Source organism: Mustela nivalis (genome assembly GCF_964662115.1).
Source record: "Mustela nivalis genome assembly, chromosome: 7".
In the NCBI taxonomy this organism is placed as follows: domain Eukaryota; kingdom Metazoa; phylum Chordata; class Mammalia; order Carnivora; family Mustelidae; genus Mustela; species Mustela nivalis.
The window spans coordinates 62,187,620-62,202,802 of record NC_139026.1 but is presented as its reverse complement, the minus strand read 5'-3'; the positions used below and the strand labels follow the sequence as shown (position 1 = coordinate 62,202,802).

At 35.1% G+C, this 15,183-nt stretch overlaps 1 protein-coding gene and 1 long non-coding RNA gene across 5 annotated transcripts in view; one reads left to right on the top strand and one right to left on the bottom strand.

The window, feature by feature from the left end:
* Nucleotides 1–15,183, bottom strand: part of SLCO1B3 (solute carrier organic anion transporter family member 1B3) — a 60,138-nt gene that overhangs the window by 27,231 nt on the left and 17,724 nt on the right. For 3 of the 4 annotated variants that reach the window (XM_082742226.1, XM_082742225.1, XM_082742224.1), the window contains one exon: nucleotides 1,114–1,255. The exons of the other annotated variant lie outside the window; for it this stretch is intronic. In XM_082742226.1, coding sequence (XP_082598352.1) covers nucleotides 1,114–1,255 — 142 coding nt within the window. The remainder of the gene's footprint in view (nucleotides 1–1,113; nucleotides 1,256–15,183) is intronic. 4 annotated transcript variants of the gene reach the window in all.
* Nucleotides 12,125–13,301, top strand: LOC309868710. The gene is made up of 2 exons (XR_014313806.1): nucleotides 12,125–12,205; nucleotides 12,632–13,301. It is a non-coding gene; the product is annotated as an uncharacterized lncRNA (long non-coding RNA).

Here is a 15,183-nt window from a genome sequence, read left to right as displayed (position 1 = left end):
AAAAAGGGCCTAAGATGGCAGCCGTCATGAAGAAGGGGGCTGAGAAAATATCAATGTTATTTTTGAAGATCAACAAAAGAAGAACAAATTTGTGCTGAATACAAACAGAGCTGAAGGAAGAAAGAAGTGAAAAAAAAAAAACAACAACTCTAAAATTTAGAAGATGCTTATGAGGACGTCATGCTTGCAGATAATGACTGCTTAAAGATACCTGACAAAATTGATGATATTTTCATTAGTCATTCTCAAGAAGAAATATAGGAAATATTAAAAGAAACAGTGAAAAATTTGTAAAAAGAAATTGATGTCAGAGAATCCAGAATGATATTAATTCAGGGGGTATTAGCAGACTCAGTTATATACAAAGTTTGGAAGCAACATAAACCTTGAAGCTGGTGAAAGTTAAACATTTTATAATACTTTTAAAAATTTATTTAACAAACTTGAATTTTATTTAAAAATTTAAAAAAATCTATGCAGGGGAGATGGCAAGGTAATGAGCTAACATTTCATAAAATAAGAGAAAAATAATATCCAATAATTACATAAAACCTCACTGTTATTAGAGAAATCCAGATTAAAGACAACAAAACAATATATTCAATGTTCTAAAAAACAAAACACCTTTCATCCCAAATTTTATACCCAGTTAAACAATACAAACATAACAGAGGTTGCTTCAAAGCTGTTCCTCTCCCCTCAAACCATCAGAATCATAATCCTTTCTCCAACCTTTTTTTTTTTTTTTGTACTAGGACATCTTGAGAGAGGGAAGGTACAGCCCTGCAAAGCATTAGTTTGCAAGCAATGAGTTGGTATAGATCAAGGTTTCTCAACCTCTGCATTATTGATATTCTGGGCCAGATAATTCTTTGTCAGGGGTGTTATCCTATGCACTGTAGGATGTTTAGTGGCATCCCCAGCCTCCACTATAAGATGTCTATAACAATTTCTCTCCCCTCAGTTATGACCATCGAAAATAATATCAGAAATCATCAAATTGTCCCTGGGGGGCAAATTTACTCCTGATTGAAAATCAGCGCTGTAGAGCTGTATGAACAGTTTTTACCTCTGTAGATCTTGTTGCTAATAATAAACAGAAATAAAAATTACCGATTTCAAAGCTTCCATCAATTAAGCCAACAACTGAAGATGATATGTCAAATCTCCTTTCTATTTGAGTGACGGAACTTTTCATAACGATTCCACCTAGTGCCTTACACATAAAGCTGAATGACAGGGCCACTAAAAACATCTAAGAAAAAGCAGAAAGAAAAGAGAAAATTATTACTAAAAAGACTATAGCACTTATATATGCATCGAATTAAAAATAACTTATCTTCTTTACTTAAAAAGATTATTTTTATCATTAAAATCCTACTCAACTTTCCTCTATACCGATTGGTACTTCCTAGTCCTAGTCCTTTTAAGGTTATCATCACTATATGGATAAAGCATCATTTTCAAATTTGGTTACAACATGAGATAATTAGAGCAGAGCAGTCAAGGCTGTTATTTTTCATTTTACATTACTAATTGATTTTTGAGAAGCTAGCTAGATAATGACCTGAGATGGTGGTGATGATAAGCTATTCTTTATCCCCTCCCATGATCATATAGGTTGTGCAGGGAGTGGCCAGACATTCTCAAAGATGGCATTTCCAAGAAGTCCGCTGGAAATTTTTTAAAAATTTATAAAACCTCGCTATTGGGCACCTGGGTGGCTCAGTTGGTTGAGCGACTGTCTTCAGCTCAGATCATGATCCTGGAGTCCCAGGATTGAGTCCTGAACTGGGCTTCCTGCTTAGCAGCGGATCTGCTTCTCCCTCTGACTTTCCCCCTTCTCATGCTTGCTTGCTCTCACTCTTTATCTCTCTCAAATAAATAAATAAAATCTTTAAAATATAAAAACAGAACAAAACAAAACAGAACAAAACCTCACTATTACTGGAGATGTCCAAATAAAAATGAAAACAACAAAGCAGTATATTCAACATTCTAAAAAAACAAAACAAAAAAACCCTTTAACTTTAGTGGTTATAGATATTTTATTTTCAAACTCATTTTAACAAAATGTGTTGATTCATCTTTTTTAAAGCCCACATTTATACCCATAAGTAAATTCCTTTTACATCTAACATTAAAAAATATTATTCTGCTATGGACTGTATGTTTGTGTTCCCACCAAACACACATGTTGAAACCCTAATCCCTAATGTGATGATATTTGGAAATAGGTCCTTTGGGAATTAGGTCATAAAGGCAGAGCCCTCATGATAGGATTACTGTCCTTAGAAAGGCTTATTTCTCTCTCCCTGCTCTGTGAAGACACAAGAAGACAGCTATCTGAAAATGAGGAAGAACGTTCTCACCAGAACTCAACTATGCTGGTGCCCAGATCTCAAGACTTCCAGCCTCCAGAACCACAAGAAGTAAAGTTCTGTTTAAGCAACCAAGTATTTTCTTATAGCATCCCAAACTGACCTTTCTCATTATCTCCTGTACCACCAGTGGTAGCCACCATCATGTCTAACCTGGATCATCACATTAGCCTCTTATTAGATCTTTCTCCTTCTCCTCTCATCCCTGCTACAGTCTCTTCTAACACAGTAACTACAAAAATTATTTCAAAATAAAAATTAGATTATGCCACTGCTCCCTGTTTTCCCATCTCACTCTTAGTAATATCTAGTCTTTCTAATAGCCAACAATGTTCTAAATGATCTGTCCTCCCCTGATTATTCCTTCCCTAAAAATATTCCATTTTACCTTTCTGATCTCATTTTCTGTTACTCTATTCTTGCTCTTTGCTCTCCATCCACAAGAGCCTTCTTGTTTTACCTTGAGCATTCCAGGCTTATTATTTTGCCACAGGTTCTTTGTCCTTGCTTTTCTTCTTGCAGGGAAAGCTCTTCCCCATAGTTATTCCCCTATCACTCACTCCTTCACATCCTTGAGGATTTTCCTCAATATAACTTTCAGAGTGAGGCTTTCCTTATCCATCCTATTTAAAATTATACTACATTCCCCTCACGGTATTTTATGTATGTATGTAATATACATTGCCCTCACTATAACTTTCATCAGTGAAGGATTTTTTTTGTCTGTTTTGCTCACTGCTATATTCCCAGGGCTTAGAATTTTTTTTAAAGATTTTATTTATTTATTTATTTGACAGTCAGAGATCAGAAATAGGCAGAGAGGCAGGCAGAGAGAGAGGAGGAAGCAGGCTCCCTGCTGAGCAGAGAGCACGATGCAGGGCTCGATACCAGGGCCCTGGGATCATGACCTGAGCTGAAGGCAGAGGCTTTAACTCACTGATCCACCCAAATGCCCCTATCCCCAGGGCTTAGAACAGTGTCTGCTACAAAGATGCTAAAAAGCATGTTAAACTGTTGTCTAACTAGAACTTACTACATGAGGTGCTTGGAGAAGGAGATAAAAGGTCCAATACAGCCCTTTCATGGCTGGAAAAATGTGTATACTTTCCTTCTTGTATATGGAACTTGCAGTGAAGTTGAAAGAGCTTGAGAAAAGTTGTAAATATTACAACTTATTAGAAATAACTAAGAATCCTTATATAAAATATAGGAAGTCATCTAAGAATGAAACACCAAAGGTGGAAGGGTATCAAAGTCAGTTTTGCTAAGTTGGTAAAGGGAACAACAAGGCTCAGAGGACAAAAATAATAAATTTGTCCAGAGAGGTTAGAAAAAATTATCAATATTTTCTTCATGGAAAGCCAATTTTGACATATTATAATATCATTTATTATCTTTATAAAACAGAAAGGAAAAATTTCCAGTTTTAATCATTTCAGAAGAATCATGTTATTGACACCAGAAATTAAGAAAGGGAGATGGGAGTGATGTCCACAAGATGACAAAATAGGAATCCTCAATCTTCCTTACCCTATGGATATATAAGCTTAACAATAACAAACTGAATATCTCTGTGAGAAATCCACAAATCATTTGAAATAATTCTGCATCCCACACAGTGTGAAGCCAACTGCACAAGTTCAGTAGGAAAATCTGTGACACTCTCAACTTTCTTGCCAGGGCCTTCCTCCAACCAAGCATCACTGACGTGACTGGGACAAAACGCCCAACTCCCATATTCTGTCTGGGGAGAGAAAGGAATAGAACTTATATCCAATGTTCTGGCCTGTAAGGAGGCAGCATGAGGGACCAGTTTGTATTCAAGTACTGACAAAAGTGTCTGGCCAGATTTGAGAAGCTTAAAATAGACAATGAACAATGAACCAGAATCTGTAGTACCAAGGACAGACACTAGGTGGAGCACCAGTATTGTAATTTATTAAATCAGGGAGGGTGCAGTATCTTTGACACTGGGCAGAAGTCCTAATTAGACACCAGCAAACTTCTCTAATAGCCCAAGGAGAACAAACACCCAGAAAAAACTTGAGAGGTCTAGAGAATCTCTAGCCTGGCTACATAGTGAAACTCATCCTGTACAAAAACACACAGTCTGAGAGAAATGGCTGATCCTTCAAATGCCAAATTTCTAACACCAAAACTAGTAAGACATATAAAGAAACAGAAAACCATAACACATTCAAAGGAAGAAATTAAACCTCCAAAACTGACCCTAAAGAAATGGAGATACATGAATTGCAGGAAAAGAAATTCAAAATTATCATCATAAGGATATTCAATGAATTAAAACACAGAATAGATATACCTCTAAATGAAATCAGAAAAACAATACATAAACTAAGTGAGATTATTAATGATGCAACAGAAACTTGGAAGACGAATCAAACAAATTCTGGAACATTACCTGAATTGAAAACTTCACCAGAGGAGCTCAAAATTAAACTTAACCAGACAGAAAAAGAATCAACAAACTCAAAGACTGATTCAAGAGGTGGGGGGGGGGATGATTGAATAATAATGAAGAATGTAAGGACCTATGTAACACCACCATCAAGCAAAACAGTATTTGCATTATGAGAATACCAGAATAAGAAAGAGAAAGGGGCAGAAAAATTGTTCAAAGACTATAGCTCCAAATTTCCCAAATCTAAGTAAAGAAATGTACGTGCACATTTGATAAATTCAAAGAAGCAAGTCTAGGATAAATGCAATGAGACTGACACCAAATACATTATAATTAAATTGTCAGAAGTCACAGACAAAATGAAAATCTTAAAAGCAGTAGGAGAAAAATGATTCATCACATACAAGGGAATTCCCATTAAATTATCATCAGATTTTTCAGCAAAAAACCTTGCAAACTAGCGGCGCCTGGGAGGCTCAGTGGGTTAAAGCCTCTGCCTTCGGCTCAGGTCATGATCCCAGGATCCTGGGATCCAGCCCCGCATCGGGCTTTCTGCTCAGGAGGGAGCTCGCTTCCCCCTCTCTCTGCCTACCTCTCTGCCTACTTGTGATCTCTCTCTCTGTCAAATAAATAAAGAAAATCTTAAAAAAAAAAAGCAAAACTTTGCAAACTAGAAAGGAATAGAATAAAATATTCAAAGTACTAAAAGAAAAAGATTGCCAAGAAAGAATATTATATCTGTCAAAACTGTCCTTTTTAAAAAAAATTTTTTTTTCATTTATTTGACAGAGAGAGATCACAAGTAGGCAGAGAGGCAGTCAGAGAGAGATGGGGAAGCAGGCTCCCTGCTGAACAGAGAGCCTGATGCGGGGCTCAATCCCAGGACCCTGAGATCATGACCTGAGCTGAAAGCACAGGATTAACCCACTGAGCCACCCAGGCACCCAGGCACCCCAAAATTGTCCTTTAAGAATAAGAAATAAAGGGGCACCTGGGTGGGTCAGTGGGTTAAAGCCTCTGCCTTCAGCTCAGGTTATGATCCCAGGATCTTGGGATCGAACCCCGCATAGGGCTCTCTGCTCAGAGGGGAGCCTGCTTCCACCTTTCTCTCTGCCTGCCTCTCTGCCTACTTGTGATCTCTGTTTGTCAAATGAAAAAATAAAATCTTTAAATAAATAAATAAATAAAAATTAAGGAAAAAAAAGAATAAGAAATCAAGATTTTCTCAGATAAGTCAAAGCTGAGGGAAGTCATAACCACTGGATCTGCCTTATAAGAAACACTGAAGTTTCTACAAGTTGAAGTGAAAGGATGATGAGTAGCAACACAAAAGCATACCAAATATCAAATTCCCTAGTAAAGGAAATATAAAATACAATATAATAATACAATTTATTAAAGGGAAATGAAAAAAATACATCACTACAAAAAATATAAACATGAAGAGAAACATCAAGAGAGGAAAAGAGAACAAAAAATTTTAAGACAGAAAGAAAACAAATGAAAAAATGATAATTGTTCTTTGCTATTCATAATTACTTTAAATATAACTTGATTAAGTATATTATTTAAAAGACATGGATTTCCTGAGTTGATTTAAAAAATAAGATTCAACCAGATGCTGTGTACAAGAGATTCACTTTAGATCTAGGACACTTGTGATCTCTGCCTGCCAAATAAATAAAATCTTTAAAATAGAAAAAAGAATAAGAGATCCAATACCCCCACTTATAACAGTGAATAGAACAACCAGATAGGAAATCTGAAACAGAAGATTTGAACAACACTGTAAACCAATTAAACCCACTTGGACCCAGACATTTGTAGAATACTCCATCTATCAGCAGAATATACACCGTTCTCAAGTATACATGAAACCTTTTCCAAAACAGACCATATGTTATGTCACAAAACAGTTCCTAACAAATTAAATAAAACCGAAATCATACAATGTATTCATTCTCACTGACCACAGAAAAATCCACAAATATGTGGAAATTAAACAATACAACTAATAAATCAAAGAAGAAATCACAAGAGAATTTAGAAACTATCTGGAGACAAATGAAAATGAAAACACAACATACCAAAACATATGGGTCTCGTAAAAGCACTATTAAAAATGTGTAGTGATAGATAACATTGGAAAAATAGATCTCAAATCAACAACCTATCCTTATACCTCAAGGGTCTAGAAAAAGAAGAAAAAAAACTCAACCCAAAGTTATCAAAAGTAAGTAAATAATAAAGATTTTAGAATAGAGATCAATGAAAAAAGGATAGAAAAACAATAGAAAAAAATCAATGAAACTAAGAGTTAGGTTTTGAAGAAATCAACAAAATTTATAAACACTTAGATTAACTGAGAAAAAGAGAGGAGACACAAATAGCTAAAGTTAGAAATGAAAGAGGAGACATTACAAATAATGTCATGGAAATAAAATAAGTTATGACACTACTATGAACAATTATATGTCAAAAAATTGGATAACCTAAAAGAAATGGATAAATGATTAGAAATGAAACAACCTGCCAGGATTGAGTAATGAAGAAATTAAAACTCTGAACAGACCTGTATCTAGTGAGGAGATTGAAGCTGTAGTAAGAAACTTCCCAAAAAAGAAAGCCCAGGACAGAATAGCTACACTGGAGAATTCTACCAAACATTTAAATAATTAATGCTAATCCTTCTCAAACTTGAACTTGGAAAGAATTGAAGAGGAGAGGATACTCCCAGATTCATGAGGCCACACGATCTAATATCAAAGCCACACAAAGATATCACAAGGAACTACAGTCTAGAATCCCTGATTACTACTGTTGTAAATATTCTCAACAAAATACCAGCCAATAGTAATTAACAGTGCATAAAAAGGATCACACATCATAACCAAGTGGAATTTATAAGTGGAATGCAAGTCAGATTGTTGAAAATCTAACTTATGAAAATCAATCAGTATAATACATCACATTAACAAAATGGAGAATAAAACCACATAATTATCTCAACAGATGCAAGAAAACATTTCACAAAATTCAACAGTCTTATCTTAGAAGCACTCAGCAAACTAGGAATAGAAGGAAACTATCTTGGGGCACCTGGGTGGCTCAGTGGGTTAAGTCTCTGCCTTCAGCTCAGGTCATGATCTCTAGGTTCTGGGATTGAGCCCCACATTGGGCTCTCTTCTCAGAGGGGAGCCTGCTTCCCCCTCTCTCTCTGCCTGCCTCTCCGCCTACTTGTGATCTTTCTCTCTGCCAAATAAATAAATTAAATCTTAAAAAAAAAAAAAAAAGGAAACTATCTCAACATGATAAAGGCCATATGGAAAAAGCCTATATCTAATATCATACTCAATGGGAAAATACTGAAAACTTTTCCTCTGAGATCTGGAACAAGGTAAGCATGCCCACTGTAGCCACTACTACTCAACACAGTACTGGAAGTTCCAGCCAGAGTAATTAGACAAGAAAAAAAAATTAAAAGCATACAAACTGGAAAAGAAACAAAATTATATTTTTACTATATTATTTATTTATACTTTATGTTATTATTATTATTTGTTTATGGATGACATGATCTTAGTCATAGAAATCTGTAAGGATTCCACATATAAAAAGCTATTAGAACTACTAAACAAGTACAGCAAAGATACAGGATAAAAAAGTTAACACTCAAAAATCAGTTGTTTCTATACATTGAAAATAAGCAATCTGAAAAGGAAATTTAAAAAAGAATCCTGTTTACTATAGCATTGAAGGAATAAAATATTTAAGAATAAGGAGGTGAAAGACTTGTATCTTAAATACTACAAAACATTGTTAAAGAAATCAAAGAAGATCAAATAAATGGAAGACAACTGTGCTAGTAGATTATAAGATAAAATATTGTTAAAATGTCCATGCTACGCAAAGTTAAAATGTTCACATTACTAAGTGGTGTATGTTGATGATCAGGAGAGGCCTGTTAAACAAGGAAAGATGCATGTTTTCACTTACTGAATGAGTGGGATACCCAACCAACCTCCTGTCAGTTTTCCCTGGGACCTCTCTTCTTCCTGTTATCAGTGTCTTTGCCTTTGATACACACTTGGAGCAACTTCTGTGCTTTATAGTTTTCTTCTCTTGTACCTGTCTTGGACTAGAATCTCTTTCTAGTTCTTCTTACTATTTACCTTTCAGAAAATCCTCATAGTTTCTGATTTACAGAATATATCCCTCCTTGTTTTCTAACAGAGTTATGAGTTGCTTTTAGTACCTTTTAGGTTATTTATTAAAATTGGAGGGAGGAAGATATGGCTTCTGCCTTATGCTCAGTCTGCTATGAAGAATTGGAAGGCTTGGAGTTTTGACTGTCTTCTAATGAGTAAATAGAGAAAATGTTATCAGGCTCACCATCAAACTCAGATGCCTAATATGTAATGAGGAAAGACTAAATAAATATTTTTGGATTGTTGGATAAATTATTATTCCCCCAATTCAGATTGTAAATCTGGCACAGAGTCAATGTGTAGTTAAACCTCTCATTTTTTAGTTTTCTCAGTTTTCAGATGGAGATAATTTTAGTAAAGCTGTTAGGTGGATTAATTTAAATAATATATATATAATTCTTGGCATAGTGCTAGCCATACAGTAAACACAGATAAATGTATTTTTATAACCATTATGAGATACCAATCATCCAGTTTTTAACTTTAGGTTCATTCAGAGCAAAATTGGACTTATCATTTAGCTAAACACAATTTTATGCCATATACTATTATAGACAATGCAGAATCAGTAATGAGCATATTGACAATATGATTTATTGATTATTGAGGAAATAGAGAAGTGAACTCATCTAAATGCTGACCACCAAAGCACTCATTTGTGAAATTAAAGAGGAAAAAATTTCAGAAAGTAACAGAACATCTCATTAAAGCAGATATAAATATAAACGAATATAAACCCTGACCTATATGAGAAGAAATTTCTGAAAGTTCAGAGAAAGTTTTTTCACAGTTCATATATGCAATCTTAAAAGGCGTAACTTAAGAGATTCAAAAAAGTGGAACTCTCATAGTACAATTCTAAACTTCTTTAAAGAAAGGAAAAAGTTCATTAAATTCCACCTCTGAAACCAATAGTACACTATATGCTAATTAATTGAATTTAAATTAATTAAAATAAAAAATAAATTAAAATTTAAAAAGGAAAAAGGTAATAGATGTAAACACATAGCCACAAAAGAATCTCTCCAATGAACTGGAATTACAGAGGGATATGAAATGAGTTAATATAGACAGATTTATAAATGTGTTTTCTTTTAATCTAACTATAACCCTATAAGGTGGGCATTTTTAACCCTATTCCTAATGTAGGACTGAAGTGCAGAGAAAGAATGATATGATGATTTTTCTCAGAACTTAAAAAAAAATCAAAAGGAATAAGAACACCAAAATCTTTAGTGAAAAACATTACAAGGAGATGCCATGAGGGAGAGAATTTAAGGCTGAAAGAGTTCAAAACAATTATCAAATGGATATTATCAATTATCAAATGGATATTAAAGTATCACAGGTAGAAGTTTACTGGTATTCAGCTAAGAGATAAAGTCATCTTTACCTGCAATCATGGCAAGTTAGTTCATTATATTTTTTGGCAAGAGTTCTGGGACTGAAGTCAGGAGACAGTTCCAAGTTTCTATTTTGCCAGAGGTACAGCTATGATTAACTAGGTTAACTCATTTGAACCTCAATTCATTTACTCAGCAAACATTTATTGAGCAATTCCAATCTAGCAATTACTCTGCTACATCTTGGAGTTGAGACAGGTACAGAGTAAGAAGGGCAGTAAAGCTAGACATAATAAATGCCCTTAAAGTATTAATAACTTCCTGGGGCAAAAGCAATAAATAATGCCAGCATAATAATGTAATAATATTATAAATTTATAAAGTCATGAGTACATAGGAAAGATGATTAATTCTGTCTATCCTGGTTAAATTTTCTATAGGTGTGGTGACATCTGAACTACGTCTTTAAGAGATCATAGAAACTCAGAAATTGAAGAAGAAATAAACATTTAAAACAAAATAGGAAATAGAGAAAAAGCCCAAATAGTGAAAGAACAAAGATAAATTGAAAAAAACAGAAAGATTATCTGTGTAGGTGGAACAGAAGGATAGAAATATGCCAAACATTGGGAGATGCAATTGTATTTTTAAATGTAGCATAAGGAAATTAAATTTTAGAGGGTTGATTCCAGTATCTATGTAAAAGATGGACTTAGTAACAAAGAAATTTGTTAGAAAGCTGATTTCAGGGGCATCTGGGTGGCTCAGATGGTTAAGCCTCTGTTCAGGTCATGATGCCAGGGTCCTGGAATCAAACCCCGGATCAGGCTCCCTGCTCAGTGAGGAGCCTGCTTCTCCCTCTCTCTCTCTGCTGCTCCCCTGCCCACTTGTGCTCTCTCTCTCTCTCTCTCCTTCTGACAAATAAATAAATAAAATTTTGAAAGAAAGAGAGAAACTAAGCAAGAGAGAGAGAAAGAAAAAAAGAAAATTTGAAAAGAAGGAAAGAAAACAAAGAAGAAAGCAAGCTGATCTCAGAAAAAAAAAAAAAAAAAAGGAAAAAAAGCCTAATAGCTGGAAAGAAGGAAACAAAAGATCACAGACACTCTTTGGAGAAGTTTAAGAGGAAAATCAACAAGATGGGGGAATAAGGGTAATGAGTTTTCTGATTTTATTTTCTAAGTTTCTAATTTGGATAAGCGTATGTACTAACATTATTATTTGAGATGAGAAGAAGAGAAGTCTTGGGGTTAAAAACAATGAAATCACCTTTTCAAAAGTCAAGTGTGAGATTTCTAAAAATAAACATGCATCAAGTAGACACAGATGGCAGGCTTAGTGCTCAAGAGAGAGTTTTGTCTGGAGACAATAGGGAACAGCTTTATCATTAATCAATTTTTAAATTTATTCTATTAAAAAAACCTCCTGCCCCACTGCACCTTCATTTTTCCACAACTCTCCTGTCCTTTCCAGTAAGTTGTTTGTATTTGCATGAATCAAACCCTATTTTTTCCATCACTCAAGTATCCTGAGCAGGCTTACGTTATTCTCGCTTTTCAATTGTTTTTTTTTTTTTTTTTTCAGGGTTTTGTTTCAGACTCTCTTCTCTTTTTTTACTCTACATATCCCTTCTGGGAAAGCTCATCAACTGTCATTGTAGCCAGGGTGATCTTGAAATACGTATAACCATTTCCACCTCCAAAAGAGCTCAGTAAGTTCCCACGAAACAGATCCTCCAGCAAATAACAATTATAAAGTCTAAGGGGAAACCCAAAACCACCTGGAGGAAGACAGGGAAACACAGCAAACAAAAGCAGTCAGACTCTGGTTGGGAGTCGACACTTAGAAGAAAAGGTATAGGATTAGTTTCTCATTCTTAGGGCTTTGAGGTGAGGCCACAGCACCTTCAAAGCTAAAACTCTAGGGCAACTGGGTGGCTTGTCCATTAAGTGAACTACTCTTCCACTCAGGTCATGAACTCCAGGTCTTGAGATCAAGCCTGCTTAGGGTCCTCTGTCTCCTTCTCCCTCTGCTCCTGCTCCCTGAATTTGTGCACGTGCCTTTTCTCTCCTAGGGGCGTGGGGGTGGGGGCAAAAACAAAATCCCTGTAGTCCTTTTAGCCCAAAAAATGAAAAAGAGGAGTTTAGGTTAACCACAGCCACCTAAAATTTGCAGGGGGAGACTCTTATAAAGGAGAGGTCCAGAGAAAGGCAGCGGGGTGGGGTGGAGGTTGTTGAGGGCGGTGTGCAGTTGGGATGATAAGAAGTAAGGCATCTTCAGATAGTACTGTTGCTCAGAAGAATTTCTAGTTAGAATGCTTTGAGAATGGAGAAGGTAACTGTGGATGTGGTAGAAACAGGAAGAGAACTGGAATTAGAAGTGGAACCTAAAGATTTGACTCTATTGTGGCAATCTCCTGATAAAACTTTAATGGAAGAGGAGTTGCTTCTTATGGACAAAGAAAATGTTTCTTGAGATGGAATCTACTCATGGTGAAGATGCTATGAAGAATGTAAAATGACAATAAAGCATTTAGAATATTATATCAACTTAGCTTAATGCAGCAATAGGGGTTGAGAGGATTGACTCTAATTTTGAAAGAAATTCTACTGTGGGTGAAATGCTATCAAACAGATGGCTGTGAAAGAAGAGCTGGCTGGTGTGGCCAACTTCATGGCTGTCTTATTTCAAGACATTGCCAAACTTCAGCAACCACCATCCTGATCAGTCAGCAGTCATGAACTTTGAGGCAAGACCCTCCACTAGCCAAATGACTATCAATTTCTGAAAGCTCAGATGATGGTTAGCATTTTTTAGCAATATTTTTAAAAATTAAGTTATGTACATTGTTTTAAGCATAATGTTATTGCACACTTAATAAACTACATCATAGTGAAGTATAACTTTTGTATGCACTGAGAAACAAACAAATAAAAAATTATTTGATCCCTTTGCTGCAGTGTTTGCTTTATTATGGTGGTCTGAAACCAAACCCAAAATATCTCTGAGGTATACTTCTACAAGACTAACAGAAAACAACACTGTAGCAATAGTAAGTCTTCTCTATCAATAATTACTTTAAATGTAAATAGATTAAACTTCCCCATCAAAAGACATAAAATGGTTGAACAGATAAAAAAAAAGAAAAAGAAGACTCAACTATGCCCTGTCTACAAGAAAGTCACTTTAGATTTAAGGACACACATAGGCTGAAAGTGAAATGATGGAAAAAGATATTTGATGCAATTGGTAACCAAAGGAGACCAGGAGTGGTTGAACCGATATCAGACAAAAATAGAATTTACGTAAAAAAGTCACAAGAAACAAAAAATGAAATTATATAACAATAAAAGCATCAATTGACCAGTAAGATAGAAAAAATTATAAATATATATTACATGTGTATACCCAACATCAGAGTGCCTAAATATATAGTCAACATTGACAAAACAGAAAGTATCTATGGCAATACAACAGGAACATTTTTTTTAAGATTTTATTTATTTATTTGACAGAGAGAAATCACAAGTAGTCGGAGAGGCAGGCAGAGAGAGAGAGAGGGAAGCAGGATCCCTGCTGAGCAGAGAGCCCGATGCGGGACTTGATCCCAGGACCCTGAGATCATGACCTGAGCTGAAGGCAGCAGCTTAACGCACTGAGCCACCCAGGCACCCTACAATAGAAACATTTAATACCCCATTTTAAATAATGGATAGAACATCCAGATGGAATTTCAATTAAAAAAATGTAGAACTTGAACATTACTATATAAAGCAAACAAACCTAATAATATATATATAGAACATTTACCTAACAATAGCAAAATATACATTGCTCTTAAAGGTACACATATCCTTCTCCAAGATATATCTGATGTTAGGTCACAAAATAAAATCTTAACAAATTAGGAAGGATTGAAATCATATTGAGTACCTTTTCTCCCCATGATAGATTGAAACCAGAAATCAACAGAAAAAGGAAAACTAGAAAATTTACAACATGTGAAAACTAAACAGCACATTCTTCAACAACAATGGGTCAAAGAAGAATTCAAGGAAATAATTAGAAAATACCTCAAGACAAAAATGAAAACACGACCTATAAAAAGTTATGGAATGCAGAAAAAACAATACTGAGAGAACTTCATAGCACCTACATTAAAAAATAAAGCTCTCAAATAAACCATCTAACTTTCCATGTCAATGAGGTAGAAAAAGAAAAAAACTAAAACCAAAATTAGCAGAAGGAAGGAAATAACAAAAGTTAGAGCAGAAATAACAAATAAAATAGAAAAACAATAGGAAAAACCAATAAAACTAAAAGTTGGTTACTTGAAAAGATTAAAAAATTGATAAATCTTTAAAGATTTTATTTATTTATTTGACAGAGAGAAATCACAAGTACACTGAGAGGCAGGCAGAGAGAGAGAGAGAGAGAGAAGGAAGCAGGCTCCCTGCTGAGCAGAGAGCCCGATGCGGGACTCGATCCCAGGACCCTGAGATCATGACCTGAGCCGAAGGCAGCGGCTTAACCCACTGAGCCACCCAGGCGCCCAATAAATCTTTAGACTAAGAAAAAAGATAACATATTTAAATGAGTTTTTAAAAAGAGGCATTATAATTGATGCCACAGAAATAAAAAGGATTGGGCTCAGTTGATTAAGCATCTGACTCTTGGTTATGGCTCAGGTCACAATCTCAGGGTTGTGAGATGAGCCCAAAGTCGGGCTCAGCCAGGAGTCAACTTAAGATTCTCCACCCTTCCGACATGCATGCGCTCTTTCTTTCTCTCTCTCAAAAAAAAAAAAAAGAAAAGAAAAAATAAAAAGGATC